The sequence below is a fragment of the Gorilla gorilla genome, chromosome 4, assembly GCF_029281585.2.
Source record: "Gorilla gorilla gorilla isolate KB3781 chromosome 4, NHGRI_mGorGor1-v2.1_pri, whole genome shotgun sequence".
NCBI lineage: Eukaryota > Metazoa > Chordata > Mammalia > Primates > Hominidae > Gorilla > Gorilla gorilla.
The window spans coordinates 184,031,659-184,047,512 of record NC_073228.2 but is presented as its reverse complement, the minus strand read 5'-3'; the positions used below and the strand labels follow the sequence as shown (position 1 = coordinate 184,047,512).

The following is a 15,854-nucleotide window of genomic DNA, read 5'->3' as shown; positions in this document are numbered from 1 at the left end:
CTCCTTGACAAACTCAGAAGGGTTGAGAAAGCCACTTCCTCCCCACCTGATGAACAAAGTGGTGCTTGTGAGCTTCTATAATTGTTACTTGTGCCAGGGGTCATGGGCACCTTACAGTTTGAAGACTCCTCCTTTATAAGGACAAAGGAGTAGAGGCCATGAGCCTCTTGGGCAGGGGTAGGCCAGGGCATGCCCAGCAAGAAGAGCAGGAGACCCTCACCGGGAAGAGCCCTACACAGGCCCTAGATGTGGCCCTGGGCTGTGGGGACAAGGAATTTCTGGGTCTTAGGTGCTAGAGCATGGGTACCTTGGTGCTAAGGACTCCTTGCCCTATGAAGGGCCCAGCTGGAGGGGACCAGATCAGAGCACTCTTTAGGTGCCAGGCCCAGGGCGAGGACCCCGCTGCTTTGGCCTAAGGTCTGTACTTGCCGAGGATAAGTAAATAAGTAAAAGCTGTTCTCCATAGGCCAGGGCACGGTTTATAAGGACTATGGTAGAGGATGGAAGAGAGGGAAACGGAGGGAGAAATTGTAAAGGATGTCTGCCAAGTCATCAATAGTGGACATCTGTTTTCTTTCTTTTTTCTTTTTCTGAGACGGAGTCTTGCTCTGTCGCCCAGGCTGGAGTGCAGTGGCTCGATCTCTGCTCACTGCAACCTCCGCCTCCCGGGTTCCAACGATTCTCCTGCCTCAGCCTCCCGAGTAGCTGGGACTACGGGCACGCACCACCACGACTAATTTTTTTATTTTTAGTAGAGACGGGGGTTTCGCCATGTTGGCCAAGCTGGTCTCGAACTCCTGACCTCGTGATCCGCCCACCTAGGCCTCCCAAAGTGCTGCGATTACGGGCGTGAGCCACCGCGACTGGCCGGTAGTGGGCATCTTAAGTTTTAGCCTGCACTGCATCCGTACCCTTTCCTGGAAACAGTGCCTCAAATTTCTTTTTGGGGAGCTACCTCTTTTCCGGATTTTCAGAACATTTGGTTGTGCAAAGCTGACCCCACCCACTTCCCGCAGTAGGAGACAGGAGACTCAACCCTGGCTGGTCAGAAGACGCCAAACTTTCCCCCTCCGCCTCCCCACAAAGATCCTGTAAGTTCCTGAATTCGGCTGCACTGCCCCATTCTTCCTTTTAGCTGATACTTTATAGCGATGTGTATCTTTTAAACGCCATGGAGAGAGAAAATGAGAGTCGTGTGTGCGCGCGCGCGCGTTTCGGAAGGTGGAGGGGGGTTCTCACTGCAACCCTCTGGTCCGGGGGCCCCTGGAGTAGTTCACCTAGTCACTAGAGCAGGGGCTCCCCAACCGCCCGGCCGCGGACCTGTACCGGCCCAGGGCCTTCGAGGAACCAGTAAGCGAGCAGGAGGTGAGTGAGCATCACCGCCTGAGCTCCGCCTCCTGTCAGATCAGGGCGGCATTAGACTCTCACAGGAACGCGAACCCGGTTGTGAACTGCGCATGCTTGGGACCTAGGTTGCCCACTTCTTACGAGAATCTAACGCCCGATGATCTGAGGTGGAGCAGCCTCATCCCGAAACCACTTCAATTCCCTCAGTCCCTGGAAAAACTCTCTTCCTGGAAACCCGTCCCCCAGTGCCAAAATGGTTAGGGACGGCTACCCTAGAGGTCTTTCCCCACCACTCGTGTCCCTGCAGGTCCGGGCGGGCCAGAGACATCCCCCATCCATGATGTCAACTGCATGACGTGAATGTTCAATCTCATGACATTTAATTTTAAACATTTATTTTAAAGTTATGGCTTTTCTTCCTTTGTAGTCTGTTCTCACACATTTCCATACGTCCTCGCAAATCTCCCGGGCTCCACGCCCTGCGGCTATCACGCCCGACACAGACACAACCAGCGCCAGCGGCTGACCCGGCTGCCCGGGCCCTCGTGCAGGCGGGCGGGAGCGGACAGGCCCTGGCACGCATGCGCTCGGGGCGGGGCTGCGCCTTAGGCCTGCGCGTTGCCGCTAGACCAGCGGGGGGGTGGGCGGGGCGGCGGCGGACACGCGCCTCAGGCGGCAGCCGCGCGAGAGGGACTTTGTGTTCCTCTGACCCTCCTCGGGGCGCTTCCTCCCGTGCCGCCCTTCCCCTCCCCCGCCACGTCCTTGCGAGGCGGCTCCCATTCGGTGGGACCGACCCGGGGGGATGGAGGGGGCACGCTTCCACAACCCTCCTGGGACCCCGAAGAGACGCCCGCGTGCGACCTGAGACGCCGCCCTCGCCGAGGGCCCATGGGCGCGTCCCCACGGGCGGGCAGCGGACGTGAGGGCGGCGAGCGGCGGGGCCGCGGCGTCCAGGAGGGCCGCGCTCGGGCTCGGCCCCGCGCAGGCCGCGCGCGCGCGCGCTCCCGCCGCATCCCGGGCCGCGCCCGCCCCGCCTCTAGGCGCCGGCCCCGGAGCCCGGTCCGCGAGCAGCGGCGGCTGCCGGAGGGACGATGAGCTGCGCGGGGCGGGCGGGCCCTGCCCGGCTCGCCGCGCTCGCCCTGCTGACCTGCAGCCTGTGGCCGGCGCGGGCAGACAACGCGAGCCAGGAGTACTACACGGCGCTCATCAACGTGACGGTGCAGGAGCCCGGCCGCGGCGCCCCGCTCACGTTTCGCATCGACCGCGGGCGCTACGGGCTTGACTCCCCCAAGGCCGAGGTCCGCGGCCAGGTGCTGGCGCCGCTGCCCCTCCACGGAGGTGAGTGCCGGCCCGGGGGCGGCGGGCGGTGGTCGCTGCATCCCGCGTAGGCGGCGGGGCTAGGGTTCCCGGCCCCGGCTCTGGCCCTGGCTCTCCCGCGCTGCCCGGCCGACAGCCCCAGCCAGGGTCGAGGCTTCCGTCGTGGACAGCCCGGCCTGCTCCCGTGGGAACCAGGCTCCAGGAGCGTGACTGGGTTTTTCCCTTCTTTTAAAAAAGACTTGGAACGGTCATCTTTGCGTTCAGGCAGCTCGTTTGCTGGAGGGCATTGAGCTAGGAGTTTGCAGGGACAGCGTAGACAAAGGAGGTGGTGCAAGAGCGCAAAACTACTTCATGGGGAGGACGTCTCAGCCTGTATTTTGGAAGCGGCAGGTTCCTGAAATCACGGACTTAAGGCTGCGCTAGATCTGGAAGGATGCGGCCCTTTTCTAATATAAAAACGTGCCGTTTTTCTGAAGTGGTAAATTGGGAGGGGGGGGGTGTAAAGGGAAAATGGACATCTTCCCTGTTGCTTTTGGCTCTTGTTCTTGCCCTAGTAGTTTTACTGTAATTTGACGCCTGAAAATGTCACGTTATGAGGATCTGACACTAATCGGAACTACTAGCCAAGGCTTTTCAGGTCACGGGTGCCGACCAAAAGGGAAATAGGTAAAATTTTCAAGAATTGTCTTTGAAACCATTCGGCTTGATGTCATGTTTTCCTATAAACAAGGGCTTTGTTTAGTTGATTATTTGGTGTAAACATGTATTTGTTTAAATTATTAGTCATGGTTTGAAAGAAACCTTCTGCACATCGTGGAATATGATTTTTTGGGTTTTGGCCCACGCTGAACTTTTGGGAGATATCTGCTATTATCCCCACCCTCATTGTCACCCTGAGAATGCTGAGAGGGGATTTTTCTTTTCTAAACTGCTGTTCATGTTAGGATGACCTAAAGTAGGCAACCTAAATAAAGTCATGGTTTGCTTGTACACTCTTAAGATACTAACATTATGCCCCTCTGAGGTCTGTATTTGTATGCCAAAGTGCTAAGCTGTTTTCTTCTTTGAGACAGTCTGGCTGGGGAAAAATAATCACATAAGGCTTTTACTGTAGCCTGTCCGCAACTCAGACTGGGCTTTGAAAAGTCCGTTTTACACCAGTAATCAGGTGCTTACGGTGCATATCTCATCTCTACTGTGTTAAAAATGGCAGTTAGGGTCCCAGCTTGGCCATAGAAACAACTTTTGTCTTGGGTTCATTCAGTAAATATTTGCGTTCCTGCTCTGTGCCAGTCACTGTGGTTGAGATGCACAGTGTTGCCAGACTGGCGACTAACAATGGTAGCCTCTTTTCTGGTGGAGAGAACCGTGAGGGTCACGTGGAAGGGTACAAAGAGGAAGAGGGAGGCAAGCTGTTCTGGAGCAAGAGCTGGTCCTCTGCAGTGTTGTGAAATCTGTGGTTTGTCTTTGAGGCTTGGTTCCATCAGGCACCCCAAATCCATGGTCTGAACTTCAGATCCTTGCCTCCACGGTGTTCGTGCTTCAGCTACTTGTTGCTTGCCTGTCACCCCAAACAAAAGCCCCGTCTTTGAGAAAGCTTGTTTTAGGTGTTTCTGTAGAAGGGTATTGGAAACTAACTCATGTGTACAGAGGTATGGATGAAGGTTAGTCCTGTTCCCCTCTCAGTGGGGAGGCAGCATTGTAGGATTAAAGGTTCTGAGTCAGGCCTGTGCTTTACGTCTGTTGTGTGACACCGGAAAAGTAACTCTGCCATTTAGCCTGTTTGCTCATCTGTAAAATGGAATGATGAAATGTACATCTCTTAAGGTTGTTGACAGGTTTAAACGGTTCCTTAATTCTGAAAAGAGGAGATTTGTTAACCTAGAGGAATCTCTCAGTTGGTGAGGTTTTAGACACTGCAACAAAATGAACACATTTGGGCAGTGTGTGAAGACTGGGTGTGAAGTCAGTCCCCTTGAGTTTTAGCCTCCCTTTCCTTGATTCCCTAGGGGTCATTCTGTGTCCGTCCCACATGGGCTTGCTCCAGGTTTTCTCGGGGTGGGGGTGGGGGTGGGGATCCTACAGGTGGTTTAAGTCTGGCTTTGTACCAAGGGTCTTCGCACATATGCAGTTTTTCAGTCCAGCAAATATTAACTGAAATCCTGTGTGCCCAGTCTCAGTCAAGGCATTGGTGAAGGAGAGGCAACAGCAGTGAACAAAACAGATTTTAAAAAATCCGTCTCTATGAAGCATAGCTTCTGCTGGGATCTTTGTAAGTTAACCTACCTGTCAGTAGTTTCTAAACCTATGGGTTTACGTGAAATCTAAATCTTCTGCTGTTGCAGTAGGAACTTAGGAATTTATTTTAGAAACAGAAATGGTGATATAAATCTGTTAAAATTATTCGTGTTTAAGAAAATGATTTAAAATTGGAATACTTGGGTATTTTACATTATAATCTTGATTTAATGAGTTTCACAATTTTTTAGTTTTAGAAAAAATAATGCATCTTTATGACCTTGATGCTCTTATAATTTTGAATTGAGGAGAATTCTTGACATGTTTATTGAGGACTTACTGCACGTTGACACTAAGCAAAGTAATGCTCAGATTACACACAAAGTTATCAGACAGGTCCTGGTCGAAAAACAGCTGTGGCCAATACGTGAAATTCATGAAAATTTGTTTTGAGGGTGTTTGATAGAAATGAACATAAAGACAAAAGAACTTTATAGTTTTCCTAGAGTTGAACCTGATGGCTCATTTTGAAGCTGTGGATTGATTTATGAAACTAGAAACCTTCCTGTTGGCTTTGCAGTGCTACTATCAGTTTGGCACGTGTGAATTTCTGAATAAGATTTATTTGTCCTATCCCTTTAAAGAGCAAATAGTCAGTTTTTTTCTTAGGCACTTTGGTATTTTAAAAGTATATTTTGGCAAGTGCTATACTTTAGTATACTTTATGAGATATTTTATAAACAAGTGTACTTTAAAAATATGTCTTTGTCATTAACTCCAATGCATTGGTGGGTGTAGAATCATTTGCCTGGGGCTAACACATTTTACATTTTAACTGGTAAAGAATTCGTGTTTAGAAACGGAGTTTTGAAGGAACATGTCTTGTATTTATGCACAGATCACGGTTGCTTTCTTATTACTTACTCAAGTGGTGAGCTTAGAACTAGGAGCAAAATATTTAGTACCTTTGCGGAGCAGCCTAGCTAGGGTCTGCTGTGGAGCAAACATTGTAAATGTGCTTTATGTGTGTGCACACTAACTTTTTGTTTGGCCCCAGAGTGGGGGTTGGGAGAGGAGAAAGCCCTGTGTTGATGATGTGATTATGTATGCAGATGTGCTGGTGGGGAAGAGTTTAGTATCTGCCACTTCTTGCTTTGCATAGAAATTTTCAGGATTGGATGTTACAGCCTTAGAGAATAATTTTACCAAATAATAAATCTTTTTTTGCTAACTTGCTTAGGGATACAATAAAACTCAAAAAAGTGAATCTTAGGTTTTTATGTTTAAAAATGTAATCCTGTTAGACGAAGCCTTTAATGGTTCCTTTAATGAATCTGAAATCGGTTTTTAGAAATTCTCATGAACAGTGGAGGAGATTGATGTGAAAACAGGATTTGGGTGAAAGGGGTCATGTAATGTTTGAATTCATAACAGCAAAGGCAGGGGCTATTGGACACAGATTTCAAAATATTCAGAGAAAAAGGATATATGATCATGGGAGCAGGGTCTCTGAACATTCAGAAAGAGAATTCAGAAAGAGCTGGAGGCTCTAAAAATCAAATTTTAACATAAATAGGCTGGCAAGAGAAAAGGGGATATATATAATAAATTATATTTATGTTGAACTTTACAGCTTATGACATGTTTTTACATACCATGTTTTTCCTTCACATTTGAATGATGATTTCCATTAGCCTATAAATATTTGAATTTTTTAAAACACCACTTGATCTCTCCACCAAATCCCTATCTTGCTACCACCCTATTTCTCTCTTACAGCGAACCTCTAAACGTTATCTACATTTACTGCCTCTGATTTTTCCTCCTGCTGCTCTTCTCTTTGTGAAGGTCTTCTATTGCCATGCCAGTGATTTTGATGAAGACGTGGCATATGTAACATATATTGGATAGCACGGTCAGAATTGCAAAGATCTTAATGTGTAGAATGATGGGCTATATAGCTTTAAAATAATTAACAGGAATGAAGACATAGATTTGGGTTAAAAAAAAATCACCTTCCTGGAGGGGAGCAGAAGGGAGCTAAGGCTTAGCTACCTGTCAGATGACAAAGCTTGTGAGCCCTCACTGACCTCACCCCACCTTGCCCTGTTAATCTTGCGCTGCATTTGGGCCTCAAGACTAAATAACTTCTAAGATCCCTCCCGCCTTGAACAAGGTGTGACTGTAAATTAGTAAGACATGTCTTTTATTCTATTTTAAGGACAGGGTCTTGCTCTGTTGCCCAGGCTGGAATGCAGTGGTGTGGTCATAGCTCACTGTAGCCTTGACCTCGGGGAGTCGAGTGATTGATCCTCTTGCCTCAGTCTCCCAAGCAGCTGAGACTGCAGGTGCACGCCATTATACCTGGCTAATTTTTTTATTTTTTATTTTTATTTTATTTTATTTTTTTGAGACAGAGTTTTGCTCTTGTTGCCCAGGCAGAGTGCACTGGCGCGATCTCGGCTCACCGCAACCTCCACCTCCCAGGTTCTGCCTTCCTGCCTCAGCCTCCCTAGTAGCTGGGATCACAGGCATGTGCCACCGCTCACGGCTAATTTTTTGTATTTTTAGTAGAGATGGGGTTTCTCCATGTTCATCAGGCTCGTCTCGAACTCCCAACCTCAGGTGATCTGCCCGATAACCTGGCTAATTTTATAGATTTTTTATAGAGACAGGGTCTCGCTGTATTGCCCAGGCTAAGACAAATCTTTTTAAACAAACTTGCTAGACTATACCCATGAGGGACAGTGTTGTTCTTGTCCCTCATGTTGGGGAGTATATTAGTCATATTGGGAAGGTATATTAGTCTGTTTTCATGCTGCTGATAAAGACATACCTGAGACTGGGAAGAAAAAGAGGTTTAATTGGATATACAGTTTCACATGGCTGAGGAGGCCTCAGAATCATGGTGGGTGGCAGAAGGTACTTCTTACGTGGCGGCAGCAAGAGAAAATTAGGAAGATGCAAAAGTGGAAACCCCTGATAAAAACCATCAGATCTGGTGAGACTTATTCACTGTCACGAGAATAGTATGGGGGAAACCGCCTCCATAGATTCCAGTTATCTCCCACCGGGTCCCTCCCACAGCACGTGGGAATTATGGGAGTACAATTCAAAATGAGATTTGGGTGGGGACACAGAGCCAAACCATATCAGAGGGCGTGTGTATGTGTACACATATATGCACATATTATGCAGCAGTGAAAACATTAAACATTATTAGGATGACACTGTTTAATGTTTGTGATATTACCTTTTTGATTGAATAATTTTATAAAGTCTGCAATATGTAAAATTTTTATCTTTTCTTGATAGATTTGAATTTGGACAATAATTGAAAGTTATTCAGAGGCAGTTGTGAATAAGATACCTGCTTAAGCAAGGTAATGAAAGTTTTATTAAAAAAAAGAGAAACTATAAAGGAAGGAAACTTATTTTTTTCTGTGTTTGTGAACTCTTTCTTTACATAGTTGTTTTTTTTTTGAGACGGAGTCTCACTCTGTCACCCAGGCTAGAATGCGGTGGCATGATCTCGGCACACTGCAACCTCTGTCTCCTGGGTTCAAGTAATTCTCCTGCCTCAGCCTCCTGAGTAGCTGGGATTACAGGTGCCCACCACCACACCCAGCTAATTTTTTGTATTTTTAGTAGAGACGGGGTTTCACCATGTTAGCCAGGATGGTCTTGGTCTCCTGACCTCATGATCTGCCTGTCTCGGCCTCCCAAAGTGCTGGGATTACAAGTGTGAGCCACCGTGACCGGCCTAGTGCCTGTACTTTAACCACTTCTCTGTACAGCTTCCCAAGTGGGTTTAATAAATTATGATATATCCACTCAGTGGAGTGTTACACAGCCATAAAACGGGAACATTGTGAACTACGATTGTGTTAAATTTATTTACAGTGGGTGAGGACTCCAGATAGGATGCAGACATAAAAATGGTTGTGTTATATCGATTAGATAATGGGTGACATTTCTCTTAAAAATTATTGTTAATTTTTACTATGAAAGGGGAAAATTTTCCATGAAAGGACAGGGGGAAAAGTCGTACTTTCTGAAGGGGACAACCAGGAACGAGTAGGTCTTTGCAAGATTTTTTTTTTTTTTAATTCATTCTGTAGCTCCAAGAACAAAATGAATTCCAAGCATTGGTTAGGATTATTAAGGAACTGGAAGATACTAGGAAATGTTGAAAAAGGCGTGTTTTTTCTCTAGTAAGAAAAGAGGCACTCTAGGACCAAGACAACTTGGTCCAAATATGAAGCAAGCTAAAATATGTCATAATTTTGAGCAGTTTGTGAATCCTAGAGAAGTAAGTGGAATCCTAGTACAGGACTTGGCTTTTAGTGTAATATTTATATGCTGATGATACTAATGCTCTTACTGGTTTTGTGGTTTTCACTGCTTAGAACTGACTTAATTCTAGTTACAGAGCAGAAAGCTTGAGACTCTACAAACACAGATGACAAAGGTGGAGAAATGGAAGAGAGAAAAGTTAGGGAGGGCGAGGGAGTCAGTGTATTCATCTCACAGGATGGGGATTCAAGAGATAGTTTCTAGTTGCGAAGCTAGAAAGGTTTAAAAACAGAGGAAAATGAACATAACAATAAAATTGGGAAGAAGGGGAGATGAAGAGTAAGTGAACACACAATCCTAATTAGTGACATCATATATCTGCACACAATTTCCAAAGTTGGCAAACCAAGAAATGATGGCTAGAGACCTGTTTGGAACGGTGGAGTAGACCACCAGAAGAACTAAAAACTGTTGGAAGTGGTTGCCTCTGGGGACTATGGGCAGGTAGGGTGACTGGGGCAGGTGTGTGTCATTGCAAGCCATTGAATGAATTTGCTTTTTTCATAGATGCATGCAGTTAAGATTCCCACTCTTTTCCCTTTGCTCGCTGCAAATGAATCTGCTCCCTATTTTTATTTTTTCTCATTTGAGAAGCTCGTTATTTTCCCAGCATCTTCTCCAACTCCAGTGACATGCTGTGGAATTTGAGATTGTGCACAAACTAAACAGTATTTCAGGAGACTCTGAAATCAGGGAAAGCTACTGTTAAATTGATTTTATTCCATAAATAGGCTTAAATCCATGGACATAAAATAATTTATTATAATAGGTCCTACGTTGCCTAGCTCATAGTGTTTCCATTTTCTCTGGCACTTCCCTCCTTCCCCAGTCCATTGTGGCAAGCTCTCAGCGGTAATGGAATTGAGCACAGTGTGATTGTGTCCTTTGTCCCCATTGGATAGAATGAGTTATCTTTCAGCCCCCTCCTGGCTTCTCACTTCTCTTCTTTTTTGATGTAATTCCATGAAATCACCTCTTTTTCCTCTGTCTTCCAAAAATAATTTTATATTTACAGAAGTCTTTTGTAAACACAAAATTTCCATTGTGGGTGAACCATGTACCGTTGGTCTTTCTCATGCTTCCTACAGCTCAACAGCTGAGTGTTGCTGGGAAAAGTCTTAGGTTTGAGATCAGACATGTTAAGAAAAACCAAATGAGCACTTAACAGTGTCCAGTAATCCAAAAATATTTTCTTGTAATGAAATAAGACAACACTGAGACAGGAATTGTTTTCTCGCCACGTGCCTCCTGTTACCTCCTCCCCGTATCTTGATTTTTAGCCTAGGCCTCTCTAGGTTCATGTGCTTGGCTGCCTATTGGTATCTTTACTTCAGTGTCACAAAGACATCTCCAAATTGATAAGCTCCGGATGGAGCTTTGATTCATTTTTTCACCTCCCTATCTGCTACCACTGCTCTCCAGTCTTTCCCATCTCAGTAAATGACATCGCCATCCACCCTTGTTATTTACACAAATTAGGACCATCCTTGCTTCTTTGGCTCACATTCCACATCTAATCCATCCTTCGAGATTTACCTCTAGAATATGGATCATACGTATCTGTTTGACATTTTCACGGCTGCCGCCTTAGTTCAGGCAGCTATCATTTCCTACTCTCTTTTTCTTGGTCTCTCTGCCTTTTTTCTTAACTTCTTTCAATCTTTTCTTCTATAGTAGCCAAAATAATCTTAAAGGTTCACCCAGTCATGTTACTGCTTGCTTAAACCCCTGCAGTGGCTCGTCATCATCCTTAGAACGGACATCAGAAGTCTCTGTGCAGTATGAGGTGTTCACTACCTGGTCTAGCTCCAGCCCCTTCCTCCTCCCCACCCCCAGGTCGTTTCACCCTTACTCACCTTCTGAAACCATTCTGATATTCTTTCAGTTCCCAGGGCTTCTATGTCTTCTTTACAGTGTGTGCCCTCTGGTTGGCATCCCACAGTGTTTGCTATATTTGTGGAACTTTACAAAAATTCTTGGGTTCTGTAAAATGGCCAGTTAACGGGACAGATTGAGAATCTTAGAATGTAATGGCCGTTAGTAGTCAACAAGTCAAGTCCCCCATCTGAGGCTTCAGCATTCCAGTCAGATACTTGTACAGGTTAAGACTGAACAAATGTGACAGAAGTCTACCACATTCATCTCTGGCAAACCCAATGTTGGAAAGTCTTTTTCATCTGGAAAAAAGTGGTTCAGATATTTATAGACACTTTCCTTGTCTGACTCAAGTCCTCTAACCTTTAGGCTTCATATCCCTATTTATTTTGACCATTCTTGGGAATATGGTATCTTAAACCTAAGAATGCATTTGTCTATTAATATTCCACTTAAAGGGTGTAGTAGGTGCTGTAGTCTCAATGTTGGTGTCCCACCCAAATTCATATGTTGAAGCTCCATTTCCAGTGTGATAGTGTTAAGAGGTGGGGCCTTTGGTGGTGATTAGGTCATGAGGGCAGAGCTCTCATGAATGGGATTAGTGCCCTTATAAAAGAGGCTGGGGGGACCGGGCGCAGTGGCTCACACCTGTAATCCCAGCACTTTGGGAGGCCGAGGCAGGTGGATCACGAGGTCAGGAGATCGAGACCATCCTGATCAACATGGTGAAACCCCATCTCTAGTAAAAAAAAAAAAATAACAAAAATTATCTAGGCGTGGTTGTGCGTGCCTGTAGTCCCAGCTACTCAGGAGGCTGAGGTAGGAGAATTGCTTGAACCTGGGAGGCAGAGGTTGCAGTGAGCCAAGGTCGTGCCACTGCACTCCAGCCTGGGTCACAGAGTGAGACTCCGTCTAAAAAAAAAAAAAAAAGAGGCTGGGGGAGGGGGAAGCATGTTTGCCCTTTTCTGCCATGTGAGGACACAAAGAAGTCTCCATTGATGAAGCAGACAGCGGGCCCTGACGCCACATCTGCTGGTGCCTTGAACTTGGACTTCCCAGCCTACAGAACTATGTGAAACAAATTTGTGCTGTTTATAAATTACCCAGTCTAAGGTATTTTGTTACAGCAGCCTAAAAAGACTAAGAGATGAGTTAAATAGTGTCCACAAAAATTCATGTCCCCCTAGAACCTCAGAATGTGCCCTTATTTGGAAATAGGATCTCTGCAGATGTAATTAGTTGAGGATCAGGATAAAATCATTCCAGTTTAGTGTGGGCCCTAAATCCAACGACTAATGTCCTTATAAGAAGAGGAAAAGATACAGAAAGACACACAGAGAAGGCGGCCATGGGAAGAAGGAGGTTACAGAGATGGCATCATTCTGCCACAAACCGGCGGGTGCAAAGGATGGCTAGCAGCCATCAGACGCTGGGAGAGGGGCTGGAGGTGGTTTTTCCCTTGAGCCTCCAGTAGGAATCAACCCTGCTAACACCAGACTTTGGGGCCCCAGAACTGTGAGACAATGAGACTATGTTGTTTGAAGCCACCAAGTTTGTGATGTCTTGCGGCTGCCACAGGAAACTAATACAAAGAGGATCCCAGCGTTGAACACAGGCGTGCAGGGTTAGCTTTGCCAGCACAGGAGAGAGTAGAGCTATACTTTCTTCATCCTTCTGGATGTGCCTGAAGTCACGTCAGTTGTTGTGGTATTTCCAAAAAACCATCCTGAGCTCCCTGTTGATTAAACTTTCAGTGTTTTTCACAGAGTCTGCTCCTAAGCCATCAGCCATTTCATTCAGCCTTTCAGGATACTTTCTGAATCCTGATGTGTCACCCACAGTCTTTACTCTTTCTAGCAGCTTGTGTCACTAGTGAATGCATGAACATAGCTTTTTTTTTTGAGACGGAGTCTCGCTGTCGCCCAGGCTAGAGTGCAGTGGCGCGATCTCGGCTCACTGCAGGCTCCGCCTCCCGGGGTTCACGCCATTCTCCTGCCTCAGCCTCCCGCGTAGCTGGGACTACAGGCGCCCACCACCTCGCCCAGCTAATTTTTTGTATTTTTAGTAGAGACGGGGTTTCACCGTGTTAGCCAGGATGGTCTCGATATCCTGACCTCGTGATCCGCCCGCCTTGGCCTCCCAAAGTGCTGGGATTACAGGCGCCCGGCCGAACATAGCTTTCTGTATCTTCATCTAAGTTAGTGGTTCTTAGCCTTTTGCTTTATAGATCCCCTTTAATAAGTCATGAAAGCTGTGTACCTTTCTCCAGAAAACTACATATTTATGTAGATATACACAAAACTTTTAATAACGTTTAGGAGGCCAGTTGCCTCTTGAAGCCCCAAGTTAAGAATCTCTACTCTAAGTTATGGGTAGAAGTGCTGGCAAGTGAATGAACAGGCCCTTGCGGTGTGTTGCTAAAAATCTAGGATGGCTGATGTTATTCCATTAATCAGCACTCTTCAAGGATGGACATTTCACAGAGTTTTCTAATTCATTTTATTGACTTTGCATTTAGCATGTGTTTCTTCAGCTTATGATATCATAAAAGACATAATCAGATGCTTTGCTGGAAAAAACAAGGATACTTTATGTACTTTGTTCCTGATTGGCTAGGCCAGGAGCCACTGCACGGAAGGAAAAGAAGTGAATCTTTCATGGCTTAGCCTTGGTGTGTTAGTTTCTTATTGCCACAGTAACAAATCACCAAAAACTAGGTGGCTCACAGCAACACCAATTTACTCCTCTTACAGTTCTGGGGGTCAGAATTCTGAAATGAGTTTTACTGGCCTGAGTGGGACCAAGGTGTTGGCAAGACTGCGTGGCTTTGGAGCTCTCAGGGGGAATCATTTCCTTGCCTTTTTCAGCTTGTAGAAGCTGCCTGTGTTCCCTGGCCCATGGCCCCTTCCCCCATCTTCAAATCTCTGACTTTGACTTTCTCCGTCTGTCACCCACATTTAAAAGGCCCTTGTGATTACATTGGGCCCACCCAGACAGTCCAGGAGAATCTCTTTATTGTAAAGTCAGCCGATGATCAACCATGTTTCATCTGCAACCTAGTTCCCCCTTGCCCTGTAACCTGATGTGTTCACTGACAGGTCCTGGGGATTGGGAGATGGACATCTTTGAGGGAGCCGTCGTTCTGCCTCTCTCACGTAGCAGGCCTGTGCTGGCACCCCACCATTACAGCTTTCTCTTCACACTGTCTGCAGATTATTCCTTCAGTAATCATTTGTGAAATTTTTCTAAGGCTTAGCAGGACCCTAATGGGTCAGTTGTTTTCACGGCTCACCTTCATTGTTTCGTATCAGTGCTCTGTACACGGGTTAGTTTTCCAACATTTCTTTTCTATGACTCCTTAAAGGTCAGTGATGCACCTTCTCATTTGCATGTTATCAGCAGACTAATTCATCTGGATCAGAAAAATCCTAAATTCCTGTGGGACAGTTGCCTCAAGTATTCATTCATCAAATAATTATTAAGCACCTACTGAGTTCCAGACAGGACAGGAAGTTCCTGCATGCTGTTGCTGTCTGGTGGGGGGAAGTAAAAGGAGTCAGCTCTTGTGTCCTATCTGGGGAAAGCAGACCGTTACACAGGTCATAACACGATTATTTAATCATAGTCTTGGGAAAGCATCGGGATGCTGAGAGCATAAATGGCAGAAGAGACTCAGTCTAGGGTGGTCAAGGCGTCCCAGAAGAAATGATGTTTCAGCTGAGACGGCAGCATGAGCAGATATTACACTGAGAGGGGGCAGAAAGGAGGATGTTTCAGTCCAAGGAAATAGACACAAAGACTAAAAGGTGCAAAAACCATGATGTACTTGTGGAATTTGAAAGGAGTTAGAGAGTAAGGGGGAGAGTGGGGCACAGTAGAGTTGAAAAAGTCAGTGTTTTCCAGGCCTTGTTAGGATTTCGGACTTTATATAAGAGGAATGGAAAATATTGGAGGGATTTTTGTTGGTGTTTTAAGATTTTTTAATTGTGGTAAAATAACGTATAAAATTGACCATCTAACTGTTAAGTCATGGTAAGTACATTTCCACTGTTGTGCGACCCATCTACAGAACTCTTTGTCTTGCAAAATGGAAACTCTATACCTATTATACCAGCTGGGTGCAGTGGCTCAGCCTGTAATCCCAGCACTTTGGGAGGCTGAGGTGGGCAGATCACTTGAGGTCACGAGTTCGAGACCAGCCTGGCTAACATGGTGAAACCCCATCTCCACTAAAAATACAAAAATTAGCGTTAGCCAGGCGTGGTGGTGTGCACCTGTAGTCTCAGCTACTCAGGAGGCTGAGGCAGGAGACTCTCTTGAACCCGGGAGGCAGAGGTTGTAGTGAGCCGAGATCACACTACTACACTCCAGCTTGGGCGACACAGCAAGACTCCATCTCAAAAATAAAAAATAAAAACATACCCATTAAATGACAAGACTCCATTACCCCCTCTGCCCCAGCCCCTGCGAACACCAGTCTACTTTCTGTCTCTATGAATTCGACTAGGTTAGTTCCTCATAATTTGTAACTGGATTATTTCACTTAGCATATGTCCTCAGGTTCATCTGTGTTGTAGCGTGTGTTAAAATACTGTTGAAGAATTTTAACCTGGGGAATAAAGTGACCAGATTTTTAAAAATTAGCACACATTTTTACTAGCTGTAACATACACTGAAAAATACACAACCGTAAGTCTGCAGCCTGACGACTTCCCACAGAA

The 15,854-nt window shown here is 46.0% G+C and overlaps 1 protein-coding gene across 3 annotated transcripts in view; it reads left to right on the top strand.

The window, feature by feature from the left end:
• The first annotated feature begins 2,301 nt into the window (after window positions 1–2,301).
• RNF130 (ring finger protein 130) overlaps window positions 2,302–15,854 on the top strand; it is a 159,261-nt gene continuing 145,708 nt past the window's right edge. For all 3 annotated transcript variants that reach the window (XM_031010870.3, XM_031010871.3, XM_031010869.3), the window contains exon 1: window positions 2,302–2,685. In XM_031010870.3, the coding sequence (XP_030866730.1) occupies window positions 2,439–2,685 (247 nt within the window). In that variant the 5' untranslated portion in view covers window positions 2,302–2,438. The remainder of the gene's footprint in view (window positions 2,686–15,854) is intronic.